This window comes from Colius striatus, chromosome 1 (genome assembly GCF_028858725.1).
Source record: "Colius striatus isolate bColStr4 chromosome 1, bColStr4.1.hap1, whole genome shotgun sequence".
Classification (NCBI taxonomy): Eukaryota; Metazoa; Chordata; class Aves; order Coliiformes; family Coliidae; genus Colius; species Colius striatus.
The window spans coordinates 181,748,588-181,775,135 of NC_084759.1; the positions used below are offsets into that span (position 1 = coordinate 181,748,588).

The following is a 26,548-nucleotide window of genomic DNA, read 5'->3' on the forward strand; positions in this document are numbered from 1 at the left end:
CAGCAGCACCCAGTGGAAACAGTCGCTGCTGCTGCTTGTCCTAATACAGCCTGGATACCAGACTAAGTGCAGGTGAAGCCTAGCAAGGACAAATGCTCAGGGTCTTTGAAAAGACAGGCTGTAGATTCTTTCATGTAACTATAATGGAGTAGGATTCCTCTCTGGAATTGCACTTCTCATTTTCAAGACTGCTTAAAGGAGAATTGTTAGAATTTGATGATTGTTACATGGGTGAAGGGGCCAGCTCCCTGTTTTACCTAGAGGCTAATTTAACATTATGCATAGTTTATAACATCCATCAAGTCATTTTGAGTTTTATGCTCTAACTTCTGATTCCACCATTTCTCAGCAGTCCGGCCAGTGCAGGAAGCAGTAAGAAATTGAATTGTCTAGGAGTCTTACCATTTTCTCTTTGGATAATTCATGTATGGTGCTCTACAACCACATTGTACATAACAGTAGAGTTTCTGAGTTTCCACAGCAGATGCCAGCAGGATGGTCCTTAGCTAAAAGTGACAGGTTACTCTGCTGCTAATGCCACCACACAGATGTATCCAGACCAAATCTTGGGCCTTCAAGCAGCTGAGTATTATTTATGAAAGCACTGAAGTTCCCATGGGCTCCACCATAGGCCACTTGCACCTTAACAACTTAACGAACTGAGAAACATCTATGACAAAGGTTCCAATATAGCACCAAGAAAGGCTTAATCAGTGCAGATCACCTAGGCATAATGGAGTGTAGAGAAGTTGCACAATCCGTCATTTATCCTGCACTTCTGGTACATGTTTTTGTGTTTGCACACCCAAAACCATCTACATAGCTTGTCTTTCGTGTCTAAAAGGAATGCTGATTTTTCCTCACAGTGACCTGGGCCTCCCATAAGGCAGATGGTAAAATGCAGATGCAGGATTTTGCTTTGGAATAAGATTGGAAAGTAATACAGCCAGACATTTATACACAAGTGACTGAATTTGGCCTATGTTCCAAGAAACTTCTTCCTTGCCCCAAACAGATAGGTAAAACCTTCCCTCTGCACCCCTCCACTCCCAATATGTCCTTTTCTTGATAGATGAGGGCTCAGCTCCATTATGGATGCTAAGAAGCAAACTAGGTTTTAAAGCCAAGCTTCTCCAAAATACTGGTGCATTTCTAGGATACAGCCCTGCAATCCTTGAAAATCAGAGGATGGCATGAACAAATTTGATTTTTTTAACAGCAAATTCACAGATGCTTAGCATGGTGTGAAGAACTGTGTGGAGAAGAGAGCTGGAATGGGCCTGTGTGATTCAGGATTCTGCTTATGGCTCACTGCTCCTCACTGCTGTTTGCTTTGTACTGCATTTTTGCTTTGATGCTCTAGAACTATGTAAGCATGATCCTGTTTCATGAAAAGCCATTAAAAGGCAGCATTTAAGCTGGGTAATAACTGCTCATTTTTGCAACAGGAAACATAGTTGTATACATGGGATTTTGATAATGCAACTGGAGATAAAATATGGATTTAAGGCTATGGCAAATGGCAGCTCGTCAGCTGGGCAGAGGAGAACTGGAAAGCAAAGTCAAAAAGGGGAACAATGAAACAAAGATATGTACTAGATTACAAAATTTATTAAATATCAAAACAAAATATCTGGAACTAAGTACAGTGTATTAGCTTCACTAAAATGAATTTGTACAAAATGGAACAGCACCACAGAATCACAGGATGGTGATCAGGATAGGTCCTGTGTGGCCTGATCAAGCTGGACCTGCTTGAGCAGGGGGCTGGACCAGAGGACCTCCAGAGGTCCCTTCCAATCTCACCCATCCTGTGGTTCTGTGACACAAAACAAACACACTCAAAACATCTCATGTCAACATTCTTGGCACTCTTCTACACTCACAGTAATTTTCAGCCTAAGGTGCATAAAGTGACAGCAATGTAAAGTGCCCTGTTCTCCAGCTTGAACACTGGTAAAACTTTCCCTTCATTAGCAGAAATATTCACTGCAGTGAGCTCAAAAGCACATTAAACAATGTCCTAAGCATCAAAATAACACTAGAAACTTTAAACATATACAGTGCAAAAAGATTAAACAGAATATCGGGAACACTTTTGTTAAAACACAGGGCATCAACGGAGTAAAATATACATCTACCTTCGTAAGAAACATTTTGACAGCTCTGTCAAGCTCAAGAATTGTAATTAGTCAACCTGCCAGTCAGAAAAGCCAGATATGGTTAGTATTGTGAGTGCAAAATAAACCAACCATGCATCAATAAACCAATGGGTAAGTGCAATGTGCCTGACATCCATTTAAAAGACCTGGAATTTATATTCAGACTGTAATGAACACATTTTCACATCTGAACCATGGATGCACTATGTAAACAACGTAATTGCCAGAGCCCTTCCCTGGCATTTTGTTCAAATGAGATAGTTTTTGGTTAGAATGTCTCGGTAGTCCTGTATTGCCCTGGAAAGGGGATCCTGGTCAACATGGACATTTTTTGAAGATCCATCAGTAGATCCCATGGGAGATGCTCCGGCAGATCCCATTTCAAGTTCAGCAGTGGCTAGAGAGAAAACAGAGAAGATTCCTGGTGTCACTTTTACTATAGAAAAGGACAAGTAAGTCACTGTAAAAACATTATGGGCAACTGGAGAGACTACAAACCACAAAGAGGTTTAAACACTTCCAATGGAACAGAACAATGAAAGGGTGTGGTGCAAAACAAGAAACAATTTTCTCCGTGTTGGCTTATCAATCAAAAGTATTTCTAAAGGTAGGGAACAAAATTCCATAGGCCAAACACTGAGCATCTTCAGGGAATCCACAAACAGCTCCTGCTCACACCAGTGCCGAATTTAGCCTCCTGCAGACCTCTTCAACCTCAGGTGTCTGTTCTCCTTAAATGTTAAAAACAGCAATTTATGGGAACGCCACTCCTAAAATTCATCTTCTGCATTTGCTGTGACAAACTTTAAAAAAATCAGCCTGTGAAAACGCCAACAGCTCTGCACTGCAGTCAGGCCAGGCCAGGCCTCTCACAGCCTGGCATCTTTCCTGAGGGGCATCTTTGCAACTTGCCTTGGGAAAACCCTTTCCTTGATGAAAACGCATCCTCAATGAAATCAAACCAGCCTTCACCACTTTTTTCAGATGAGGTCCCCAAACCAAACATACTCTGTGACTCCTAGTGGATGTACAATTATGTTCAAAAAGCACACGGATGCAATGCAGTGGCTCTGTGTCCATTCAGACATGTGCAAAGAGCTATGAAGCTGCAGCTGAACACTATGACTAAAAGCACACAGGGACAGAGGAAATGCTCTCAGGGGCTGCTACCTGCTTTGAAATAGCAGCAGCAGCCGCTGCAAAGCAGTGACTCTGGAGGAGCAAATGTCATGAAATCAGTGGAATTCCTCATTGGACACCTGTACCTATATTATAGAGTATGTTTTATGCTATAAGTATTCAACTTATGGTTGCCTAAACACCACTGAATTACTTTTTTCTAAAGTATGTATTTATCACTGATTATATTCTTACTTATTCAAAAAAATACTAACATATAAGCTACAAATACAAGCAAAGAATAGACATAGCAAAAAATCAAGAACTAACAGCAGAAAACATGTATGGCATGGTTTACCAAACACAACTAATGTACATGGAAAGAGAAGTGATGGCTGAAGTCTATAACTATCCCATCTCTAGGCTTCTTTTATGTTTGATTTTCATGCTTGAGAATTAACTCTCGTGAAAGGTGACTTCAGCTTCAGTCAAGAGTACTTGCATGGGGGAAATAGGCTGGTTTTCTTTGAGAGTGGATTGTTTTTAGGCAAACACAAAATATTCTGTGTAGTATTTTGGCAAGCTGGAAGTTTTCACATTCAAGTCTACATGGAAAGCAGAAAAAAACCCTCGGCTTAGAACAGGAACTTGACATCTTTCCATCTGTTATTTGAAGAGTTAAGAACAGTCAGCTTTTTCCTTAAAAACACTCTTAATATTATGACACATTACCCTGTTCGAGTTCTTTAGTGACTTTTTCGTCCAGTTCCTGCCGTACCTAGATTGATACAGAAAACAGTTAAAATATTATTGTTATAAAAATGTGACCGTTGAACTTCTAAAAACTTCTTCAAACCCACACATAACATGATAAAAAACTCAAAATATCACCCCAAATAGAGACATCTTGGTTTGGGGTTTGATCTTTAACACAGAGAAACTCTTGGGTCAGCCAGGCTGTAGCGTTCTCATTGCTGAGCAACATTAACTGTAGCACAAAACAACCAGTAACTCACCAGCTGGGTTATCACTGGGCATTTAAGATATAGGAAAAGAGCACAGTAGAGTTTTTATAGCTAAGACCTATCATCAAATATGTGAGTAGAATGCCAGGTAAATGCTGAGATGTGCACAAATGCCAAATATGGACAGATTGAGCTGAGGCTGGCTTCTGGAACTTCAGGAGAGAAGAGTGCAACAGCAGCTGCTGCAGGACCAACGTGTACCATTGCCAACTGGACAGTAGACCCTCTAACACAGCAAATGAGGCGTATGTAGGAGAAAAAATAATATAGCAGGAAAACTAATGCCTAGACAGAAAGGGAACACAGAATCAGGACCAATCCTAAGCAAAGAAGTAGTAGTTGAGGTGTTTGAAGAAACTACTTTCCCTGGTTTCTGGAGCACTCACAACAACCAGAAGGTCCACAGGACCCTCTGCAACAGCTGCGGATGAAGCAAGAGAAGAAAAAGATCTTGTTTTCCTCTTATTCATTCCATTAACATCTTTATGACTCATAAATTGGAATTGAAGACAACGCACTGATTTCTGAAGAGGGAACGAGGAACCCAGCAAAATACACCTTTGAGGACCATAACCTGCCTCCACTGTTCTCCTTCCCCCTAGTCACCTGGAAAAGGTATCACAGATGACTATCCCAAACCTCCTGAGCAGGTACTTCTATCATCGCACATCTCTTCAGCCAGTAACACACCAGGTTCCCTTGCAGCTGTCACCTTCTCACCAATTATTTTTTGGAAAGCAGTATTGACTTACCACTGACAGGGGTTGCTGAACAACAAGTTAGACCCTGCAGACTCCATGAGATGACATTCAGAGCCCAGGAACTCAGCTTCAGAACAGTATTGGTACTCTAGACAACTACTGTTACTACCAAGAACTTTTTGAATACCAAAACTGACAAGGAAGGTAAACCAGCCCTATCCTATGGTTTAAAGGAGTTCCATTATAACAGCCAAAATCCATACACTGTCATCTTACAGATGGTGAACTACCACAGAAGCCATAACATTGCAAAGACATAAAGCATTGAAGTACTCTGCAGCAGTCATTCTTTCACTTAGACAAACTAACAAGTTCCAAGTACTTGCAGTATTAGGAAAATATGAATGCATCAAAACCTAAATAGTATAAATAAACAAAACATTTCCAGTATAAAATACCACTCAACATTAAACTATACTGACTACAAACCTTGTCATGCATCTGACTGCAGAGAAGAGAGAGAAGAACAGATTTTTTGATTAAGGAGCTGGAGAAGAAAGAAAAATGGCCTTAAGTTGAAAGATCTTCAGTGAGACATGGCCTACATGTAAATGAGGCAAGAAAAAAAGCTAACAATACTATGGTTACTACAATACAAGAATGGGGATGAAAAACAAAATCAGAAAAGGAACTGAATTGGAAAGATAAGAGTAGGAAGCAGATATTCTTTTTCTCACGTTACATAGGAAAACCAGTTTCTTAGATCCACTAATTTGCAGTGGCTGCAGCTAGCAGAGCTCACTACAGTCCTCTATGTCAAGACATCCACATTCACTTTCTCCAGCCTTCGGCCCGGATGTCAAGAATTTAAGCTTGACATTTGTGAAACCTAATAACAGGACTTGAGTCCCAAAATCTCCTTGCAGCACACCTTCCCTGCCTTAGTCTACAGACTGAGGCAGCAGTTCCCAAAGTACGTTGCACAGGCCACTCTCAGTACCTCATATTTGCATTTCAGTACACCAAATCTGCTTTGGCTAAGTAAAGAAGTGCAAGATGACTACCTGAGGCACACTGCAATTTAAGCTCCTTAACTCCCCGTCTTTATGAGCTTTAGTGGCAAGAACATTTATAATTTCCAGCCAAATCAGAACTGCTCTACTTGAATTTGAGACAAATTCTGTAGAATGGAAACAGGTTACTGGAAAAAAATCCAAGACATAATTGAAGGAAGAACTGAAATGGACATGGGAGAGAACAAATACTTCTCATGTTCACTAAACATGAGAAAGTGGACGGTTCACTCATGAGCGGTGGTTCACTCAACATCACGATGGATGCTGAGGTTGGCGATGGATGTCAGGAGGTTGGGGCATCCCTTTTCTCTATGGTATCTAGCAACAGGACAGGGGTAACGGAATGAAGCTGGAACACAAAAAGTTCCATTTAAACGTAACAAAAAACGATCTTACTGTGAGGGTGAGGGAGCCCTGGCACAGGCTGCCCAGAGGGGTTGTGCAGTCTCCTTCCTTGGAGGTCTTCAAGACCCGCCTGGACATGTTCCTATGCGACCTGATCTAGGTGAACCTGATTCTGCAGGGGGGTTGGACTAGATGATCTCTAAAGGTCCCTTCCAACCCCTACCATTCTATGATTCTATGAACAACAGAATACGAGGGATGGCTGACCGAACAGAGAAGCTTCTCCACACCTCAACCCTATGCTAGGTGGGAAACTGATGACAACTATTGACATCTGGTTTCCAAACCTTTTGATATAATGTTCACCATTCTGAGAGAAACCTGCTATGACACTGACTGTTAATTACTGGGCATTCTTTGACCACAGGTATTGCAGAGGATGCAGCTTTGCTGCAAAATTACAAAGCTGTGAAGCCTTCCCAAGTTGTTAATTTTACCTTTTTATGTAACAACACATAGCAGGAACTACAAAAACAAATGTCTTCTCTGTGTAGTATGCATCCCTCACTGAAGTATCAAGTGAGAAGCTACATGATCGCATTTATATCATCCTATTTTTGAATCATCCTTTTGTTGATAATAATGTACCAAAACAAGTTTTGGTGAAGAAACTGATAGAATGAAGATCAGTGAAGAAGGAAAAGGTGTTTCAAAGATGCCTGAGGGGACTTTGCACTCATCACAAAGTTGGTTGTTTTAAAGAGGCCATGCGCACAACACTTTATGTTAAAACTTAAAGAGCTTCCTATGCCACAGTATTTTTTATCACAGTTCCTCTTGTAAAACAATCTAGTTACACAGTTCATTATTTAGATTTCAGTACTTTTTGGCCTTTGAGCACTCTTGGAAATATGTACAATTCTGATGACCAAAAGTCTCATTGTTTTGGCATATGAGACCATACGGCTTGCAACTATAAATGGATTCTAACTTTAGGCTAAAAAGCACAACCTTGTGTACGGATACTCTTTAGCAGTAGCTGACAATAGTATTAGAAAATGCTTACCTTGGCCACATAGGCTTCAACTGTGTTTCTTGCTGATAATGTGTTTGCAGCTGGGCTTAGGAAGCTTCCTCCTATACTCAGACTTCTGTTCAGTGCCAAGTTGTTGCCGAGATGTCCCAGTTCAGTTGCATACAGAACTGGACTTGCAGCCAGACCTCCACTGACAATGCTGCTTGTGATTAGAGATTTGTTTTTGTGGCGCTCCTGAAGGAGCTTCGTGTTAGCTTCTGCCAGTCTCTCATTAGCTCTGAAACATTTGAAGATCCAAAGAATTATCTTTGGCAGTAACACTTCCACAAAGGCTTTGACTATTATCTGACTTCTGAAAGTGGAAGGGATTAAGAGTCCAAAACAAGAGCATCATTTGATCTAAGGCTTTTTGGAGAGCCTATTTTGAAGAAGCCACTCTAACTGCAAGGCAGCAGGAGCTACCAACGCTTACGGCTTCAAAGCAATCTATGAATGCCATGTGCTTACACAGTTGCTTCTGAAAGCTATGTCACCTGCCTAAGAACTCTGGGCTACCCTCTCTTTCCCAGGGAAAGCTCAAACCTCAGGCACACTGCTAAAATAGAAGTAAAAAAAGATTATTTTTTTGGCTTCACAGAATCAGTTTCTGCCCTCTGAAGGGCCTATCCTTATGCAAGCAGTGAAAGACATGAAATTTATGGAGTAAGAGGAACAGATTACTAGAAACTGGCAAAAAGGCTGCCTGTTAAAACACAATCAAAACCCATCCTATTAATTCTATGATCAGTGGCGTTACTACTGGAACACAAAAGAGAGATCAAGACAGTTCTAATGAAGAGGAAGGGTCGTAAGGTATTTTCCTCACAAATATGTCATCTTAGGGTTACACACAAAATGCTAAGCAGATGTACAAGTAGGATTTTAGGAAGACAATGCACGAGGAAACATTAGTATCTTATTACCACTCCAAAAAAGCATGGACTTACCTTTCCAGTTTATTTGTCAGGCGTCTTCTAATTTTTACTTCTTCCAGATACAGCTCTTTGTATCTTTCCACTTCTGCCTGTGTGGATTCTTTTTGAAAAATACTGTCTTGTTGGGTATTTTTTATCCTGTCCAATTCACATTCGAGATCTCTAATTCTGTGCTTCAGCTGGTTTCTCAGTGAAGCGTGATGACTGGCTCTGATTTGTTCCAATCTGTCCTGGGAGGCTGCCTGCGTCTGAAGCAGACAATGCACTTTCAACCACCATAAAGAAAAAGAGAAATCTTCCCACCAGTCAATGGCACATAACAGCAGTTTCAAGAGCCCAGCTTTATTCAAGTAAAGCAACAGTGCTTCCTCACTACCATCAGACATCAAGGTAGAAGCCTGGAACTACCATGTTAAGGAGTTCTTTTCATTCATAAAGAACCCCCTCTCTTAGCATTATTATTCAAAGCCACTAATGAAAGAACACCGTCTTTGTAGGAAAGGGAATAAGGAATAGGATTCCTCAAAGAAATTCTGAGGATATCTCACCCTCCCACTTTGCAACTTTGTTGACTTCCTTTCTGAGCACTTTCCCATGTACAATGACAAAGCAGGACCCGTATATATGGCCATGACAACTGTAAGTAGCAATACCCATTCAAAGATGAGCGGCGAGTATAAGACCAGCAGACAGCAATATCCTCCCAAGAACCACAAAATGGAAATCTGCTCTGGGCAAGCTTTTGATCCAGACACATTATACATACATGTATGTATACATCTTGCCCAAATATATTCCCTTTTCCCACTGCCATTCAGGAAATACAAAAAGTACACTAACACACAGAATCAGGCACAAAAAATGATAACCATAACAAAGAGAGACTAGGGACTGCAGACATATGAGGGAAATTCACTTACCTGCAAAAACAGATTGACTTCTTGGAGTTTTTGACTTATTTCCTGTCCAGCTCGGTCTTCCATCTCCCTTTTGTATTTTTCTATTTGGCTGTGGTCCATCATGTTACTGTCCAATCGCTGTTTGAGGTTAGCCACCTCTTCTTTCAGCTGGCATTTGCTCTTCTCCAGTTTTTCATGATTCCCACGCATGGTGAACAACTCTTCTCGCAAATCCTGATTTTGTGCCTCTAGCTGCATGCACTTTTTAGACTCAATCTCCAGCTGCTGGGAAAGTTCACCAACCTGTAGACAGAGGAAAAAAAAGGGAATTCAGAGGGATCTAAAATTAGTTTACCTGAGCTGGCTCCTGATCAACTGGTGCCTAATATGGGGCTCAGGGGGTGATCTTGGGCAAAGCCAACTTCATACAGTTGTTCTGACTGACGGTGATGTTACCACCCCTCTCTTCCATAGAAGGAATTCATCTGTCAGACCTAGAAGCTGCTGCCATAGCCTCAAACACAGCCAGGTCTGTGCTGGGCCTTACTGCTCTCAGGCCTGACTCTCACCCATAATTGTGATGTCTTGGTAGGGCTGCAGCCTGCCTGTCCTTATGGACTGGCCTGGTCATCTGCACTCCTGGCTGGCCCTGCTGACTGTCACCCTGGCCCCGTTCTGCTCTGCTGGCTGTGGGATTGCTCCCTGACCCAAGAAGTCATGGATCCTGCCAGCCTTGCTACAAGTCTGGGCTTGCCCTTCCTCTATGGAGCAGCCTGTTCTTGATGTGCCCTTGGAGATATAAATATGTTTTGTGCAAAGAAGTATTTACCCATAATGACAACTACATCAGTATTATCTATGCTCACATACTACTGTAACAGTAGAACGAGAAACAAGAAAAGTCAATCAATTCCAAAATATAGCCAAGAAATTAACCACATGAAAAAAAGTAAAGGGAAATAGTAACACAGGTTTTGAAAGACAAAGCCATCACCACCCATAAAACCATAAAAAAACAGAGCTCACCTTTGTTCTTAATCTACCAACTTCATTGACCATTTCAGAATATCTGTTCTTCATTTCTCCATGAAAATTAAGCTGGGATTCTCTCTCTTCATACACCCTTAGTTTCTTCACAGATCTGCTTAGAAGCCTCTTCAGTCTGCACAGCAAATTAGTTAAGAAAACAGTGAAGAAATGGAGCAACCAGTCTTTTCACAAATTCTCACATGAAGAGCACAGACATCATTTGCTTCATCCTTAATGTGCTTGAGACACCAGGCATCAATGAGCAAAACTAGCATGCCTTTGTCACAAATCACTTGGGGGGTCCAAGTTTCACCCGGACAGAGGAATAAAGGACTTCCTCCCCTCCCAGGAGAATTGCAGGGCAACTTGCATTTGCAGTTCTTTGGCAGCTATTGAAAACTACAGGCTAATGCACAGAAGAACCTTGCAAGACCTAACATGAGGCTTGAATTTGCTCACGAACAGTTATAGGCATTTGTTTTTACATTAAAAGTTCCATAAAGCTTGACTTCTACTCAGGGACATCTCTTCACCAGACTAGGAATCCATACCTCTTACAGTCTTTCTGCAGTTCAATGTTTCTTTTCATTTCTTGGTCCAGACGCAGTTCAACTGGGCGTTTCAACTCTACCAGCTTCTTCACTTTCTTTCTTTCACTCTCACACTTTCAAAATAGAGGGAAAAAAACCCAAAACCATGACACACAAAGCATAGGACCAGTATCTACATCTAGCATTCTCCACCTAGATAGAAACTGCAGTACATCTCTGTTTCTTAACCAAGTTCCACAGAATGCCAGAATTCTTGAGAATATTTGATGACTTCAGGTTTCACATCCACAAGGTCAATACTAAACAACAGGAACAGATGCCCTTGCTGTAGCAAAGGACACTCTCTTCTAATGCTTCAAGGCAAAAAGGTGGAAAAGATGCTGGAGAATATTTTTGGCAGTTCCTCTGCTCATAGCAGGGATTACATAAGTATGCACATCATGGGAGATCATGGATCAATATAAAGCTTTCACAGGATCTTCCAAGACCAGCAGGCTGGGGTTTGTGGAGCAATACAATTGTCTGAAAATTCTTCACGTTTTTCTTCCTCTTGTTGTTTCCTCAATCAAACCAGAGGAGAGCTGTCAGTTGTTTTGACTTTGTACTTCCTATTTTCCTCTACAGAAAAGGAGAAAAGGGAACAATTGCCCCCTGGAAACTGGCAGCTTGTTCCCAGTCACTAGTTCATTTGCACTGAATTCCTTCAGTATCTTTTTCTACAAGGCTTTTCAGGTCCCAGTATCCTGTAAACATGCAGCAGCTCTTAAATTGCACTAGTAACATGAAGCATTTTAACCCTGCTCTGAAACCAATAAGTCAGAAGATGACTAAAAGGAATCCAAGAAAGTACTGGGGAACAGCAGCCTTGCTCAGTGTGCTCAACTGACAGCAAATCACACTGGGAACTCTCCTCAACAGAACCACCCCACACACCTAGCTAGCTTTTATTTGCTTCCTGGATGATCCTTATATCACAAGATACTCGGTGCCTGAATGGCAGGGATAATAGAAAAAGGTGAGTATATAAGAACTCAAAGAAAAGGTGGACACAATTCTGCTGGGTATTAGTCAAGTGTCTGGAAAATTTCCTCATCTCACCTGCTCTAAGAGTTCAGCCTTTTCCCTATCAAGCTGAGCAACACGCTCTTCAAGGTGGGATCTTAACTTCAGTTCCTCCTGCCACATGCTGTGTGTGTCCTTAGCTGCCAGAGCCAGTATATTCTGCTTTTGCATCTGTGAAAGCAACAGTGGCAAAGTGAAAAAACTGAGGTGACTGGAAAGACAACGCAGCGACAGAAAGCAGCAATTTACATGGAAACAGGCCTAAGCTTTCCTCTCCCCATTCAAGAGCCACGGTTGAGCTTAATGTGAAGTGTGAACTATCCCTCGGGAAACAGCCACAAACAGCCACTGAAGCCAGTGGAAAGGATGAATACTCTAGATGTGACAAGGTGAGGTTTCAACTTCGGGGATGACACATACACAGAGAAAATCACCCCAGAACTTTCTTCCAAGGGTCCTCCAGAATTCATAAGGGTGCCTACTTTGCAATATAAAAATCCCTCTGGTACCCACCACAGAAAATACCCTATCCTTATGGCTTCTGTAACAACTGTCCTGAGGGCAAGAAAATGTTGTCAAATCGTCAGTGCTATTTATGCCTCTACCCGAAGAGACAAAGATTTGCCTAACAGATGTATTTGAGTGGATCTTGCTGATTCAGTTCAGGTACAAAGAACACAAGCTGACTAGATGCTTTTAAGTGGCATTTTCTAAGACAAAAGGGAAAAAAAAAAAAATTGCCTACTGATCTAGAGAAAGTCATGAAAACCTTAGCATAAATTCTTGGATAAAAAATTCTCAGCACATACAACTTTCTCAAGTGTCCTTACGGAACAGGTGAAATGCTACGTCTTATGAAAGACACTGACATGGTTTCAAGGGTCTGACAAAGCTGCAAAGTCCCAAGTCAGGTCTTCTTACTCAGCTTCCAACCATACATCTCATCTCCGCCTTGCTCACAACATCCATCCATCATATCCACCATCTGTTATGGTTTCACCTGAGGAGGCAGCTGAGCCTCAGACAGACACTCCTCCTTGGTGGGATGGGAGAGAGAACTCATCAGAAAAATCATGTTGATGAACACAAGTGTTTTTCACACCATGACGTAGATAAAAAACACAACAGCAGGGGAATGAGGAAATCTACGGAAAACTTGTATCATCTTTTCACCAATTATGTGCACACAGAAAATTCAAAGACTAAAGCAGTCATTCACAGAAGCCAGCCATGTACCTGCTGATGGTCCTCTGCGGCTGCCTGTGTTGTCTGTAAACTACTTATCAAGTCTTCCAGGCGATTATGAACCTAGAACAATATCAAAAGAAGCAAGAGGACACACTATGACTTTCCAGACTGAACTTTAGACCTCATTAGCAAAAAAGAACTGTTACATACACCTCTTCATCTCTTTACTCCTGTAACATTTACACAGCGCACCCATCATCAAAAACTGCTTTAATTTGATGCCATTGTAAAATTGCCAGTAATCATCACCTCTGCCATTCGCTTCAGGGAGAGAAAACACCATGTAGAATACAAAGAATCTTCAAAGAAAACAGACAAGGGAAGCTTTTCCCATCCACGGCACATTTGAAAACCATGTCTGATTAACCAATGGGGAAGGAGTAGTGTCATACCTGCCTTCCCTCTCCTCTTGTCAGTACCACTATTAAAGTTCAGCTTGCATATGTAGTTATTTTCAAAATCTCTTCAGCACTAATTAACAAATATAGTCATAAAAAGAACCCTAGTTCATTGGTTACAATACAAAAATAATTGCTTCCTACAGGCAACAAAAGCACTTGAGTTAAAATTAACCACTGCATAGAGGCGGCTTAGAAATCCCAAAGCTTGCATGAAGTTCTGCAAGTGATACCACAAACGTTCCTCTTCACTGTTTTATGAGAACAAACACACATCAAGTGGCCAAGGGAAAAGCAATTCTGCACAGTAAAAGCTCTGGGGAGTACAATTTTTGTTCCAGATTGATGATGCCAGTCAGGCTTCTGGCACAAAGTGTATCCTCCGTGGAGTTTAACATTCCTTTGAAAATACACATGGCAACAGATGTCTGAAGAAACATCTTATGTCATAAGGGGTCTAAAGCAGACAATAGATGTATCAGCATATTAGTGTCAAATCCTTACCTCTTAAGAGCATTCAGTAGGACTTGCTATAGTAACATGGGAAAACTCTCAAGACCAGAAACTGGGAATGGACCATTCCCAGAAAACTGGGAATGGACCAAGCTGCTTTCTGAGCAGCCTGTATTCAGCAGAATGCCAGGAACTGTGTTCCCCCAGGAAAACCTCAACTTTCCCAAACAGGAACAGGTAACTAGGCTCAGGAGTTCACAACAGGGAAGTTTATGATCAGCTTACTGAGGCAGAGGCTTGCAAGTCTCTCTGAAGGGCTTCAATCCTATTGCTTTGTTGCTGGACAGTGGCTTCCAATCTGGCATTTTCAATTTCAAGGCTGAAAGAGAAACACAAGTCTCATTATGGAAATCCACCAGAGCACCAATTCTCAAAGCACAGTGTGAAATAACATCATCTGAGACAAAGGCATCCTCAAAATTTTAACTGTCTGGGATGGCACAAGGCTATCCTCTTGTTTTCACACAATCCCAGAAAGCGACAGACATCTCACTTCACTGTGTGACTTCACTTCTCTTACCGTTGCACGTGTTCTTCCAGTTGTTTTATAGTAGTATTAGTCTCAGAAGATGCCAACAGGAGGTCCTGCATTTTCTGGGAAGAAGTTGCTACTTCTCTTTCCTTCTTATCCAAGGCACTCTTCAAGTCACGAACATGATGTTCAGAATGAAGCTGCTGTTCTTCCAGGTCCTGCAGCTGTAAAATCACAGTAGGAAACCTCTGTGGTCAGGTGAGCTTCTATATAGAGGAGGCAGCTGCTGCTGAAGAGTGCAAGTACTGCACATATTTGTGCATTTCCTCTACCCAAACAACTGTGATTGTTTCAAGAACATTAAAACCTTCACTCCTACTAGCAAATGAACCCCAACTGTGTTACTTCATAATCTTCGTACTGGCCTCTCGTGTCCCTCCACTTATTGCCTGTAAAACAGTCCTGAGCCTCGACACCATCCCTCCTACCCCTTCAGTGACCCTTGGCACTCTTTGTATCTTCTCCTTCATGAAAAGTATGAATGAAGAAGTTCATCCTTCTCCAAAAATGAATTCACAGCTCCCTCATCAGGGGATTTCAGAGGATTTGTCTTTCAGAATTCTGAGATCTCTGCTTTTCAGCTTTCCTGAGAATGCTGCCAAGGGTGGTTCCCACCTCAGAAAGCAGCTTGCAATCCACTTACACTTCCATGAAGGCCTTCTATCGATGGCAAATAGCAGCAGGACCAGAGAAACAGCAGGGGGAATACGTGTGTGTGTGTATTTATATATACATATATATATATATAGGCATGCATACAGGATAAGTTAAAAAAGCATTCTAAATTTACAATGTTACTTGGGACAGTGAGAGAGAAACAGAATAAAAACAGCCAAACGCAGCAGTTCAGTATTTCTATTGCAGAAATCAGAAAACCTGCTTGGTCAAACCAAATGCAATAGGCTACAGACACATCAGTTTATTTTGCAAAGCTCCTTAGCAAATATAAACCTTTGTCCAAGTAAGGACATAGAATCCTCGTGTTCAAAAAGACAGACACTGAGTTTACACAACAGTGTAACAGCATTCACACCTCATTAAATCTATCTTGTTGAATTTTTTCTTCTAGGGTTTTAGGACAACATTCACTTCTACTTTCAACAGCCACCCTAGAATTTATCCATACAATTACAGACATTATGTACCTTGGTTTTAACCTTTTCCAATTCTTTTTGCAAGCGCAGCTTGTCTTCCTCCAGGTCGCTGCAGTAGCGTGTGGTAACTTCCAGTGAAGCTTCTGACATTGATTGCTTTTTAAGGGCATCAGCAAGCTCCTGCTGCAGCTGTCTGACCGTGCCCTATTGAAACAGTTAAATGAGCATGAAGCAAGTTGTGAGAATATGAAATATGCCTTTACTTTAACTTATTAAGTAGGCAATCAGACCTGTCTTTAGATTGAACTCAAAGGTGTGAAACTCTGCCTGTCAACATCAAGATGATGACCCCTCTCCATTCTTCTCAGCTGAACACCTCCACATTATCAGCAGCTGTTCATGAGGATTTCTATTTCCTAATATATAAAAAGGCTCAAGTATTATTCTTCTTGGAACAATACACAAGGACATACTGCAATCATGCTTTTTTTTTCCTAACAAAATCCAAAGGAATTTGTTGCAATGTACGAGACAAAGTTTGACTGCAGGCACTACTTTGATGACCAAAAGAAGAACTTTATACTAAATTGTTCTTTGTTCTATTCCTCCATTATATAATTACATGAATACATATATTGGAAAGCTCTTTAAAGATACACTTTGATTATACATTGCATCACATCCTCCTGCTGTCTTCTTAGTGAGTTCTAACAACTGCCTTTATACTGACAGATCAGGTTTACAAAAACCTGGACAGCTCATATGTAGCTGTATCTAGTATCTTCAAAAGGAACCTGTTATTTTGGTACCGAAACTACACAGCAATGCTAAACTAAAATGATTGACAGTGCTTCTGGAATTCTCTGCTCACTGCCCACTCCTCCAGGTAACTGACAAATGTAGAATAAGGTGGTTATCTGACATATGCTGATACTTACGTCTCTCAAAGATTCCGGATTTGTTAGGAAGAAGGAAATGCAATTTTGAATCACTATTCAAATCATGAAGGGAGACAAACCTTACACTGGTGTTTCTAAATACTGAATGTGATTAGCTTCTCTTTTCAAGAATATAAAGGAAAATGAAACAAAATGAGGAAGGCAATTGTAAAATTCTTGCTCTACCTGGAATTGGCAGCATATACTATCAAAAGACCTTACCCACTTCTAGGAACACATATAGTAATACAGTCTACCAATTACTTATAGCTTTTTCAACTGTCTACCTATTCCTTACTTATACCCCTGCCTTTAATGCTCTTTCACTCTTTTCCTTGACAAAAACCATTCACATACAGAAATGGAAGCAACACTTGGTTCATGCACATTTGAGTGACATAAAATAATGCTAGTGCTCCATAAAGGAGCATGTTTCATACTGAACCGTGTGAACTAGCAGAAAGACTGTTTAGATGATGTCCTTAACAGTCTTCTGTCCAATTAATTGGTTTTTCATGAGCCACAAAGAAAGAACATGTTTAAATATGACTGCATGTCATAAAACAGAGAAAACTCAAGAAACATGTGGACCCTTAGAATTCCCAAAACACACACATTAACATCTGGACACTGCTACTACTTTTCAATTTTGACAGCAACTCATGGAGATGCAATATTTTTCTCCATAGGAGCTTAATGTAAATCCATCTCTCATCATTTCACTTGACTGCATCTTCATTTCCCAGTCCTCAGATACTGGATAGTTCTTCCCTTTATATCACTCATATTTGTGTCACCAGTGCAATACATACAAAAACCCTATCAAATACAGGAAAAGAGAAGGAAAAAGCTCTAGTGAAGAAGTACTTCTCTTGATCCAAGTTTGGACTTTGGATACCTTTTTTTCTTTTCTCTGCTCAGATCTGAATAGTAACAACCTGTTTGTAAAAGCTTTCCACAATTCCAAGAGAAACAAACCAGAAAAAATAGGTATTGTCTCATGCATATAATTGGTACATTAGAAACATCAAACAATTTCAAGAACTGACAAACTTTAAGGCATTTTAAGTGGATACTTTACCTCTCTTTCTACTTTATCAGTCTCATATTTAAAGACTTGTTCTCTTAAATCAGTACATTTGACATTTAATTCCTTGTTTCTCTCTTCTACTAGGTAAACTTGCTTTTCAGTATCAGCTCTGAGTTTGTTGAAAATATCATTAAACCGGTCCTGCACGTCACTCACTATTTTTTCTTTGATGATGCCCTTGTTCTGCATATCTTCCAGTTGCTGACGGAGTAAAAGGTTTTCACTCTGGAGCTGGGCCAATCGCTCCTGCATGGATTCCTGCTTTATTAAAAATTTGCTTACTTGATCCTTCTCAAGTTGTAGTGCATGATCACATTCTTTTGCCTGACACTGGGCTTGACTTAATTCTTTTTGTGTCATTTCTAAAAGCAATGTTTTTTCTCTCAGTGTTTGTTTCAACTGGTGAAGCTCATTTTCTAGACCATTAGATTTGCTTTCAGCTTTACTCAGTTGCTGAGACAAGCTCTTGTTGGTGTCTCGGACATCAGAGAGGTCATGATGGAGCTTGTCTTGCAAGCGAAGCCATTCATCACGTTCTCGCTGGAATGTTCGTTCAATATCACTTTTTGATGACTGATGACGTTCAAGTTCTTGAAAAGTAGTGCTCAGGCGGGCACGAAATGATTCAATATCTGTTTCTAGTCTGTCTTTGCTTTCTTTTGTTTGCTCAAGTTTGGAAGTCAGCACTGCAGATTGTGTCTTTAACAAGTTTATCTGTCCGTTGTACTGGAAAACTGTTTGTGTTAAGGCTTCCTCGTTCAATTTAAGTTCCTTTTTGAGATCTTCATTTTTTTCTTTCAAGGTCTCATTTTCCTCTAGATATTTTCCTTCTTCCTCTTGGTGCTTAAGTCTTACCTGATCAAGTTCTAATCTCAGCATAGCAATCTCATCTTGTAGCAACTGATTTTTGTACAAGAGATCTTTTTCTCTCTCACTGTCGGATTCCTAAATGAGAGGGAACACGAATAAATAGGCAGTTGGGAAATGAATCCACAATAACACTTCTACAGTAAACTGTGTTCTATATTTTGAATACTGAAGCATGACTTCAAAGATGAGAGTGAAATCTCAAGTAATAATGCATACATTACTCTACGAAGCCACAGAAGACTACAATGTATGCACGCAATGGAAGTGTAACATATCCTTAAAATCTAAATGAACATCACGAATATACAATGCTTTATTTTTCAAACAAGCAAGCAAATAAAAAATTGTTTAAAATACTTCAAGTATAAAGCTATTAAACTGACAGCACTTTTTTTTGTATGTGCATGCCTTTAAAATACTCCCATTAATGTGGGGGGATCTCATTAATATTTCCAAGTATATAAGTGGTGGGTGTCAGGAAATTTGGACACGTCTTTTTTCCACTGTATCTAGTGATGAGATAAAAGGTAATGGGATGAAACCGGAACACAAAAAAATCCATTTAAACATAAGAAAAAACTATTTTACTGTGAGGGTGATGGAGCACTGGAACAGGCTGTCCAAGGAGGGTGTGGAGTCTCCTTCCTCGGAGGTCTTCAGGACCCACCTGGATGTGTTTCTGTGTGACCCGATCTAGGTGGACCTGCTTCTGCAGGGGGATTGGACTAGATGATCTCTAAAGGTCCCTTCCAACCCCTACCATTCTATGATGACGTTAGTTTAACTGCCTTACAAATCTGATGAACACAAGGTTAAAAATTTGCTTTTCAAATGTCTTCTTAACATTTATCCTTTTGTATTACTGAAAGTTACCTATACAGCTCAATCATCCCTTTCATGAAATAGTCCTGTATATTTCCTCTTTATGACATGTAACAGAAAAGGTGTCTGGTGCCCAATGCTCAGTCACAATCAAACAGCTCGGCAGCTGCCCTGCAGCACTGAGCATGAGGTCATTGGGACCCAATAGCCTGGCCTCACCCCCTTGGGCGTCAGGGGAAGGTTAACCCTATCCCACCATACCCAGCACAGAGATAGATATATATATATTTTTTTTTAACAGAATGTTTATGATTACTTTTTCTCCTCTCATTTTTCTAACTCCTAGAGAGAGTTTAATGCATTGCTCATGTGCCTTCATAAAATTTTAGCATGTGGAGGTAGAAAAGAGATGCATACTTAAACTAAGTTTGATAAGGGAGTAAAAAACAAGTATTAAAAAAACAAGTAATGGGAACATGAAGTATAAGGGCCAAACAACTTTCTTCCTGATCAACCTTGGCATAGGTAGCTAGGTGTTTCACTGCTAGAAAACTTTAATAAAAGTGATGATAAAATGCCTATGAAAGGTAATGGATAGCTTAAGAAACAGCATAAATACTGGCTTCTATTAGGCTCCTACTTGCACATGTAATTCAGGTGCACACAGGACTGATGCTGCTTTCCAGAACTTTTAAAGATATAAGGGAAAACAGAAAAGGTATTTACACATTAAAGTTACACCAGTAAACTGCAAATAATCCATGAAGAAGCATAGATAGTCATGTAAGATTTATTATGACTTCAGAACAATCATGGGGAAATTTAATTAATTAGAAAACCATTTGCTTACCTCTGAATTTTTTCCTATAGTTCTTCTTGTCTCTTCTTCTAGTTCCTTTTGTCTCCAAAGGTGGTTATTCAAAATTCCTTCTTGCAGGGCTCTGGCACTCTTTTCCTGAGAGAGCTGTCTCTGTGTTTCATCGCGCTCTTCTTCAACCTGCAATAATACAATTAAACTACTTGCATCTTGAGAAAAGTAAGAGCTAGTAGTATTTTTCCATTCTCCTTTGTATTATTACAAATATTTTTGCGTCCTCAGAGTTACAATAATCCATCTATAAATAATAAACTTTAATTTTCTTCAGAAAAACTAAGAATACAGAATTAGATACTTTTCTAAATTACGACAAAGTTGGCCCTTGTCTGAAATAAAAATAAAACCTACATTTGGAAAGAGGAGAAAAGGAATCATTAACTTGCAATGAAAAGAAAAGACAGAAAAATAACAGGCCACTCGTGAACAAACTGTTCTCAGCTGTCCTCAAAATTTGGCTACAGTTCTCTCCAACGCCTCTTTCATAAACAAAGGCACACTGGAATACAATGCAGATTAAGAAGCTGCAGAAAACAAGACATTTAACTCATATTTAACAAACCTGTTTCAAAAGCTTTCTCAGTGTTAACAACTCCATTTCCAAATTCCTTGAGTCTATCTCAAGTTGCTGTTTCTCCTCCATCTCTCTACAATATTGATCTTCTTGCCTTCTAAGTTTCTCTTTTGTTTTCTCATGCAGTGTTTCTACTCTGAGCCTCTTTTCCTCTTCTTGTTTCAAAGCAAATCTGGGATTCAACAAAATGTTTGAAGAACTAAAGCACTGATATAAAAAGCAGATATTCCATACTACGAACTTTCAGAGACAACTCAAAGCATAAAGACATTGTATCTTTTCAGATTTCACATTTTTACTGCAGTTTTTAACTTTTTAAAGAATCCTATCTTCTTTCCCATTACCCACAGTGCAAGTTGTACAAAATACAGAGATAAAGCATTGAGTGATTTGTCATTGACTTTTAAGTAAGTTTGCCTAAGTAAATACTTAGTAGCATGCACATTTCTCTGGTTTTATAAAAATAATCTTCATATTACGGACACTTTATTCAAAGGGAATTCCTTGAAGTCTCATCAACTTTTAACATGATTAATATATATTTTCTTAGTATGCTGAGCATTGCCTATGCATTTCAGATTCAGCGATTGCAAGCAACACTGATGAAGCAGAACATCACTTATCTATGGCAGATCCTTCTCAGCACAGGGCTTTGCATTTGTTCTTGCTGAATTTCATATGGTGCCTGTTGGCCACTTATGTCTGACCTCACACCATCCAGGTCTAGCTCAGGAGTATGCAGAAAGTTCCAATTCCAAAATTGCCCTTTCAAATCAACAAACCAGCAAGCAAACAAATGCTCTAATCTCTGTTCTAATCTGCACTTTCTGGAGTTACCAGAATTCCTAATATTATGCAGAAACAAAAGCTGCAAAAGACAAAAAAACCCCTATACCTCATGTAAATTTACCTTATAAATCTATTTTCCCCATACATATTCCTTTGTTTTCTTCTCTTGCTATTAAAAAGAGAAAGTTAAAATAGCATCCAGACATTTCACATGGGGCTAGTAGCCAGTCATGTTCTCTTTCCTGGCATTACATTCTCTGTAGCAAAACTTGTCTATGAGATTCAAAAAATCCAAACTGAAGAGATGAGCAACCTCTCATCCTATTGCCTGTACCATCAGAATCTTCTGGAACATGAACACTAACAAGAAAACACTTTATCAGAATGCAAGGTTACATACTTAAGACTTTGGATGTCATTTTTCCATTCCACTTCTTGGTGAGCTAATATGGATTTCAGATCTTGAGTCTCTTCTGCTATGAAATGTGACTTCTTTTCACTTTCCAATTTCCTTACTTTTCTCCAGACAGCTGTATACCGATTTTTTTCACATTTTATTATCTTTTCATATTCAAGAAGTATGTTTTGAATTTTGCACAAAATATCAGAACCTATTTTGAGACAGAAAAGTCACAAAGATGCACAATTACTTTCCAGGGTACAAATTATTTAATGTTTTGCTGTGTTGCCTATAGGTGGCAAGGTTTTGGTAGAAAAGACTACAGACAGTGGGAGATCTCTGTTGGGGAGGCCAGGAGTTACCCCACGCTAAACACAGCCAGGTCCAATGGACCCACTGCAAGGCACAACTGAGTCAGCCATGACGGTGCCACCTCAGGGAAAACATATTTAACAAAGGACAAAAATCCAGGTAGGGGAGATGGTGAGAAGAACCCTATGAACATTCGGGTCAGAAGGAGGGGGAAAAGTGCTCCTGGTGCCAGAGCACAGATCCTCCTGCAGCTTATGGAGATGCCATGGACGAGCAGGTACTTCTGTGCAGCTCCTGGAGAGGCCCATGTTGAAGCAGCTCTGAGCCAGACCCACTTCTGGGCCTGAGCCAATTAGACATCTCCATGATCACTTCTTCTTAAGAAGAAGCCAGAAGAGGAGGCTTCTTCCTGTTTCTTCCTTCTTCTGTCTTCTGCAGTGACTATGGCTGGAGGAGGCCATGTCCTGTGGGAGGGACCCCATATTCACAGAAACTGTAACTGTGGGGAAGAACCCACACCAAAGAAATTAATTAAAATTATGCCCAGAAGTGGCCATGTTCCATGTAAGGGACCCTGTATCTGCAGAAGCTGAAACTGTGGGGAAGAACCCACATCAGAGATATTCATTAAGGACTGCGTCCCATGTGAGGGACCCTGTATCAGCAGAAGCCACAGTTGTTGGGAACAGTTGTTCCCCCTTCAACAGCTCAGGGGGGCAGGGAATGGGGAATGTTGTCAGTCTCTCACAGATGAGCTCTGCTGTTTCTGTCTTCTCAGAGGAGGATGACTCCTGGCATTCTTCCCCTGCTCCAATATGGGGTTCCTGCCCCAGGACACAGTCCTTAACGATATTCTCTGGTGTGGGTTGTCACCAGGGCAGAGTTTGTTATTGATATTATTATATGTTATTTCATTTTAGTCAATAAACTAGTCTTATTTCAACTCACAACTTTGTTGTTTTTATTCCTGATTCTCCTCCCCATCTCACTGGAGTGGAGGGAGGAGTAAGCGAGTGACTGCATATACTTAGTTACTGGCTGGAGTTAAACCATGACAGGACTGAAGGAGTGAAGTTGAATTTGAGAAGGGGGTGGTGAGGAGGTGTTCTTTTAATATTTTTTGTGTTTGTTTCACACTATCCAAAATTTCTTTTATTTGGTAACAAATTAAGCTGTGTTTCTCTAAGTGGAGTGTGTACCTGTGACAGTAATTGGTAAGTGATAGCCCTGCCACTGTATTGATTCTCAAGCTTTTTCATCCTGTTTTGTCCTATTGAGGAGGTGCAGTAGTAGAGCAGCTGGGCAGGAGTTTGACCTCTAGTCAGGTTAATCCCCGCCTAACAAAAACTTTAGTATAGTGTTAAGAGATATATTAAGTGATGTTTATGTTTATATAATGCTATGTGTATATATGTGCAAGCATCTTAAAATAGTTTATTTTATATATATATATGCATACATATTCAAGTAAAGTTACTGTTTTCATGTGCTATTTGTCATTACTGAGGGGATATAAAGAGAGAAAATATGAACTTGCTGACTTCAGATGATTGCATTAAGAGTTGAACAAGAGCCTGTTTCTCCAACCCTGACTAGACAGTGAACCAATGACAAAGTAAGGCATGTTTGCTGACAACACAAGCAGACATGTAAGCTTAGGTGAGATAACTTCACATCTTTTCAAAGGGATCTCTAATAAATGCTAGAATGAAACATAAAAATTAAATACCTAGGAGTACACACAAAGAAGTCATGTTTTAAGAGGAACTTGTAACAGCTGAAGACAAAGTGACTTGAAAACATACCTGCATGATCAACACTAAGCTGTTCTAAGAGCAGCACAGCCTCTTTGTAGCTCGAAGTTGGTAATTCGCCATCCTCTGAAGTTGTGTCAGTTGAGTGAGTTAAATCAAAGTCATCAGTTACATCTATTTGCCTGTTGACCTACAAGCAACACAGTATTTTCATATACAACTATATCGCATTACAGATCATTACATGTCATTTAACATAAGAATCATTCAAATGCATGAATGATTCATTCCCTCATTCACAGACTGCAGATTTGGCTCAAATATGAGAAGGCTGCCTACTACCAGCAATTTATGCATCTGTTTTATCACAATGTAAATGCTGTTCCCATTTAAGTGATTAATCATAGAATCACAGAATGGTAGCGGTTGGAAGGGACTTTTAGAGATCATCTAGTCCAAAACCCCTACAGAAGCAGGTTCACCTAGATCAGGTCACATAGGAACATGTCCAGGCGGGTCTTGAAAGGTTGACAAAACTATTTATCAATCAACTAATTGTACAGTACCTTGTTCTTTTCACTCCCCGATTTTGCTGCAGGTCTAGAAAACAGAAATATATTTCAGTACCAGAATGTTCATATTGCATTGTGAACAGTACCTCTGAATTTGCTCTGAAAACTTATTATCTGAAATGAATTATACTAACACGTAATCTAAGAATTTTTTTAGATGTAGTTGAAGACAAAAAAAAAGTGTAATATTATGTCTATCTGAAGGCTATTTTTTTCCACCAGATATTTAGCAAATAGTTGAAGTAACTCTTCTCTGCACTTCAAAGTGATGGAAATCTTACTGCTAGTAAAATGTAGATACACAGATGCAGTCATGTGCATTCCCTGTTTAATAGAGATTTAGATCTCTGGAGTACTGAGAATTCTTCTCTTACAGGCCAAAGGACTTTAATTTTGGATTCTTCAGGGTATTGGGTCTCATTGGTGTGGAGTGAATTTTCTGTATAGCAGCCCACAGAGTGTTATGTGTTAGATTTCTGACCAGAACAGTGTTGATAACACACCAATACTTCAGCTATGGCTAGTGTTTGGACAATGTTAACACCTTCTGTTTCTCACTTTGCCTCCCCTAAAAGTAAATTTGGGGTGGGGCAAGAAATTGGGAGAGGACACAGCTGGCAGAAAAAAAAGGCAGAAAAAACCTGAGATGACTGCAGCCAAAGAATAATTTTTTTCTCTTTAGTAAGTCTCTCCTCTCCCTTTTCAAAAATATAAACCATCTGTATCTACACACATGCACACACTTGAGTAATTCTTCAGAATTTGTGCACATCTGACCTTATCATTAACTTGGCTAAGCTGTTCAAAGCACTCTAAACAATAAAAAATAAAATCATTTTGAATACAAAGGGCATCACACAGTATTGTCACATAAAAGGACAAGAATCATTGTGCACATCAGCTTTACAAAACTTACCTTTACCTTTTGGTCATTTTTTAACATTAAGTTTTATTTATAACATTTCTTATATTCAGTACCTTCCTTCATCTTGAGATGTTTCACTGAAAGTGCTGTCATCCAATACTTGAAAATGATTCCCACTGGAAGAGCTCATCTGGCGATTAGCCTTCTGCTTTGAAGCATGTCTTTTAGTTTTCTTTGCAACTTTGGCATTCAGGGCAAATTTACTACAGTAAACAGAGAAGAAAAAATAAATAAGTCACCAATTCAGTAGCTTTATAGAAAATATTTCTGTGAAACAGACACTCTCAAGATGATGTCCAGAAACAATCGAGATGAAAAATATCTATGGAGTTAAATCTGATGGAAGATACGTAAGTATTTAAAAAACCTTCCCTAAGGAATGAGCGGAAAGTGTAGAATCTGAGCTAGATTAGGGGAAGCTGGAACATATCCAATATTCCCATTAGAGGAAGCATCAAGAGCACAGATTCCTTTGAACAACAGGAAAAAACTCCTGCATAGAGTTACATAAAAGTATCTGTGCCTTCTTCATTTAATCTTTTCAGTTTTCCTGACCAAGAGCATCAGAAGCTACTGAAAAGGGAAATATCAACTGCATAAAGATCACTAAAATCACTTACAACAAGGGAGACAAAAATCATCTGCAAATTCCTACTTTTTTTTTTTTTCCCTGGATGGCTATTTCCTACAAAAATAACTGTTTCTTTCTGGTTTTAAAGACATGCTTCACCTCAGGAAAATTTCCTCAATGAAATTCATAGAAATTTGGTCTCTATTTCCCACTCTTTTTTTAAAGCAGGGAATAAATTTCAACCTTCATTATAGGCTTAATTTTTCTAAAATCACTTTTTTTCCCTTCAGTTT

At 39.8% G+C, this 26,548-nt stretch overlaps 1 protein-coding gene across 1 annotated transcript in view; it reads right to left on the minus strand.

The window, feature by feature from the left end:
- Positions 1–1,638: 1,638 nt before the first annotated feature.
- ANKRD26 (ankyrin repeat domain containing 26) overlaps positions 1,639–26,548 on the minus strand; it is a 57,934-nt gene continuing 33,024 nt past the window's right edge. Inside the window, exons 21-39 of the mRNA XM_062017779.1 lie at positions 25,738–25,887; positions 24,754–24,787; positions 24,239–24,377; positions 22,122–22,332; positions 20,921–21,104; positions 20,335–20,481; positions 17,784–18,737; positions 15,816–15,968; positions 14,659–14,834; positions 14,364–14,457; positions 13,216–13,287; positions 12,016–12,150; positions 10,918–11,030; positions 10,364–10,499; positions 9,359–9,640; positions 8,451–8,686; positions 7,495–7,741; positions 4,014–4,059; positions 1,639–2,559 (exon numbers count right to left, since the gene is read on the minus strand). Of these exons, the coding sequence (XP_061873763.1) occupies positions 2,411–2,559; positions 4,014–4,059; positions 7,495–7,741; positions 8,451–8,686; positions 9,359–9,640; positions 10,364–10,499; positions 10,918–11,030; positions 12,016–12,150; positions 13,216–13,287; positions 14,364–14,457; positions 14,659–14,834; positions 15,816–15,968; positions 17,784–18,737; positions 20,335–20,481; positions 20,921–21,104; positions 22,122–22,332; positions 24,239–24,377; positions 24,754–24,787; positions 25,738–25,887 (3,658 nt within the window). The 3' untranslated portion in view covers positions 1,639–2,410. The remainder of the gene's footprint in view (positions 2,560–4,013; positions 4,060–7,494; positions 7,742–8,450; positions 8,687–9,358; positions 9,641–10,363; positions 10,500–10,917; positions 11,031–12,015; positions 12,151–13,215; positions 13,288–14,363; positions 14,458–14,658; positions 14,835–15,815; positions 15,969–17,783; positions 18,738–20,334; positions 20,482–20,920; positions 21,105–22,121; positions 22,333–24,238; positions 24,378–24,753; positions 24,788–25,737; positions 25,888–26,548) is intronic.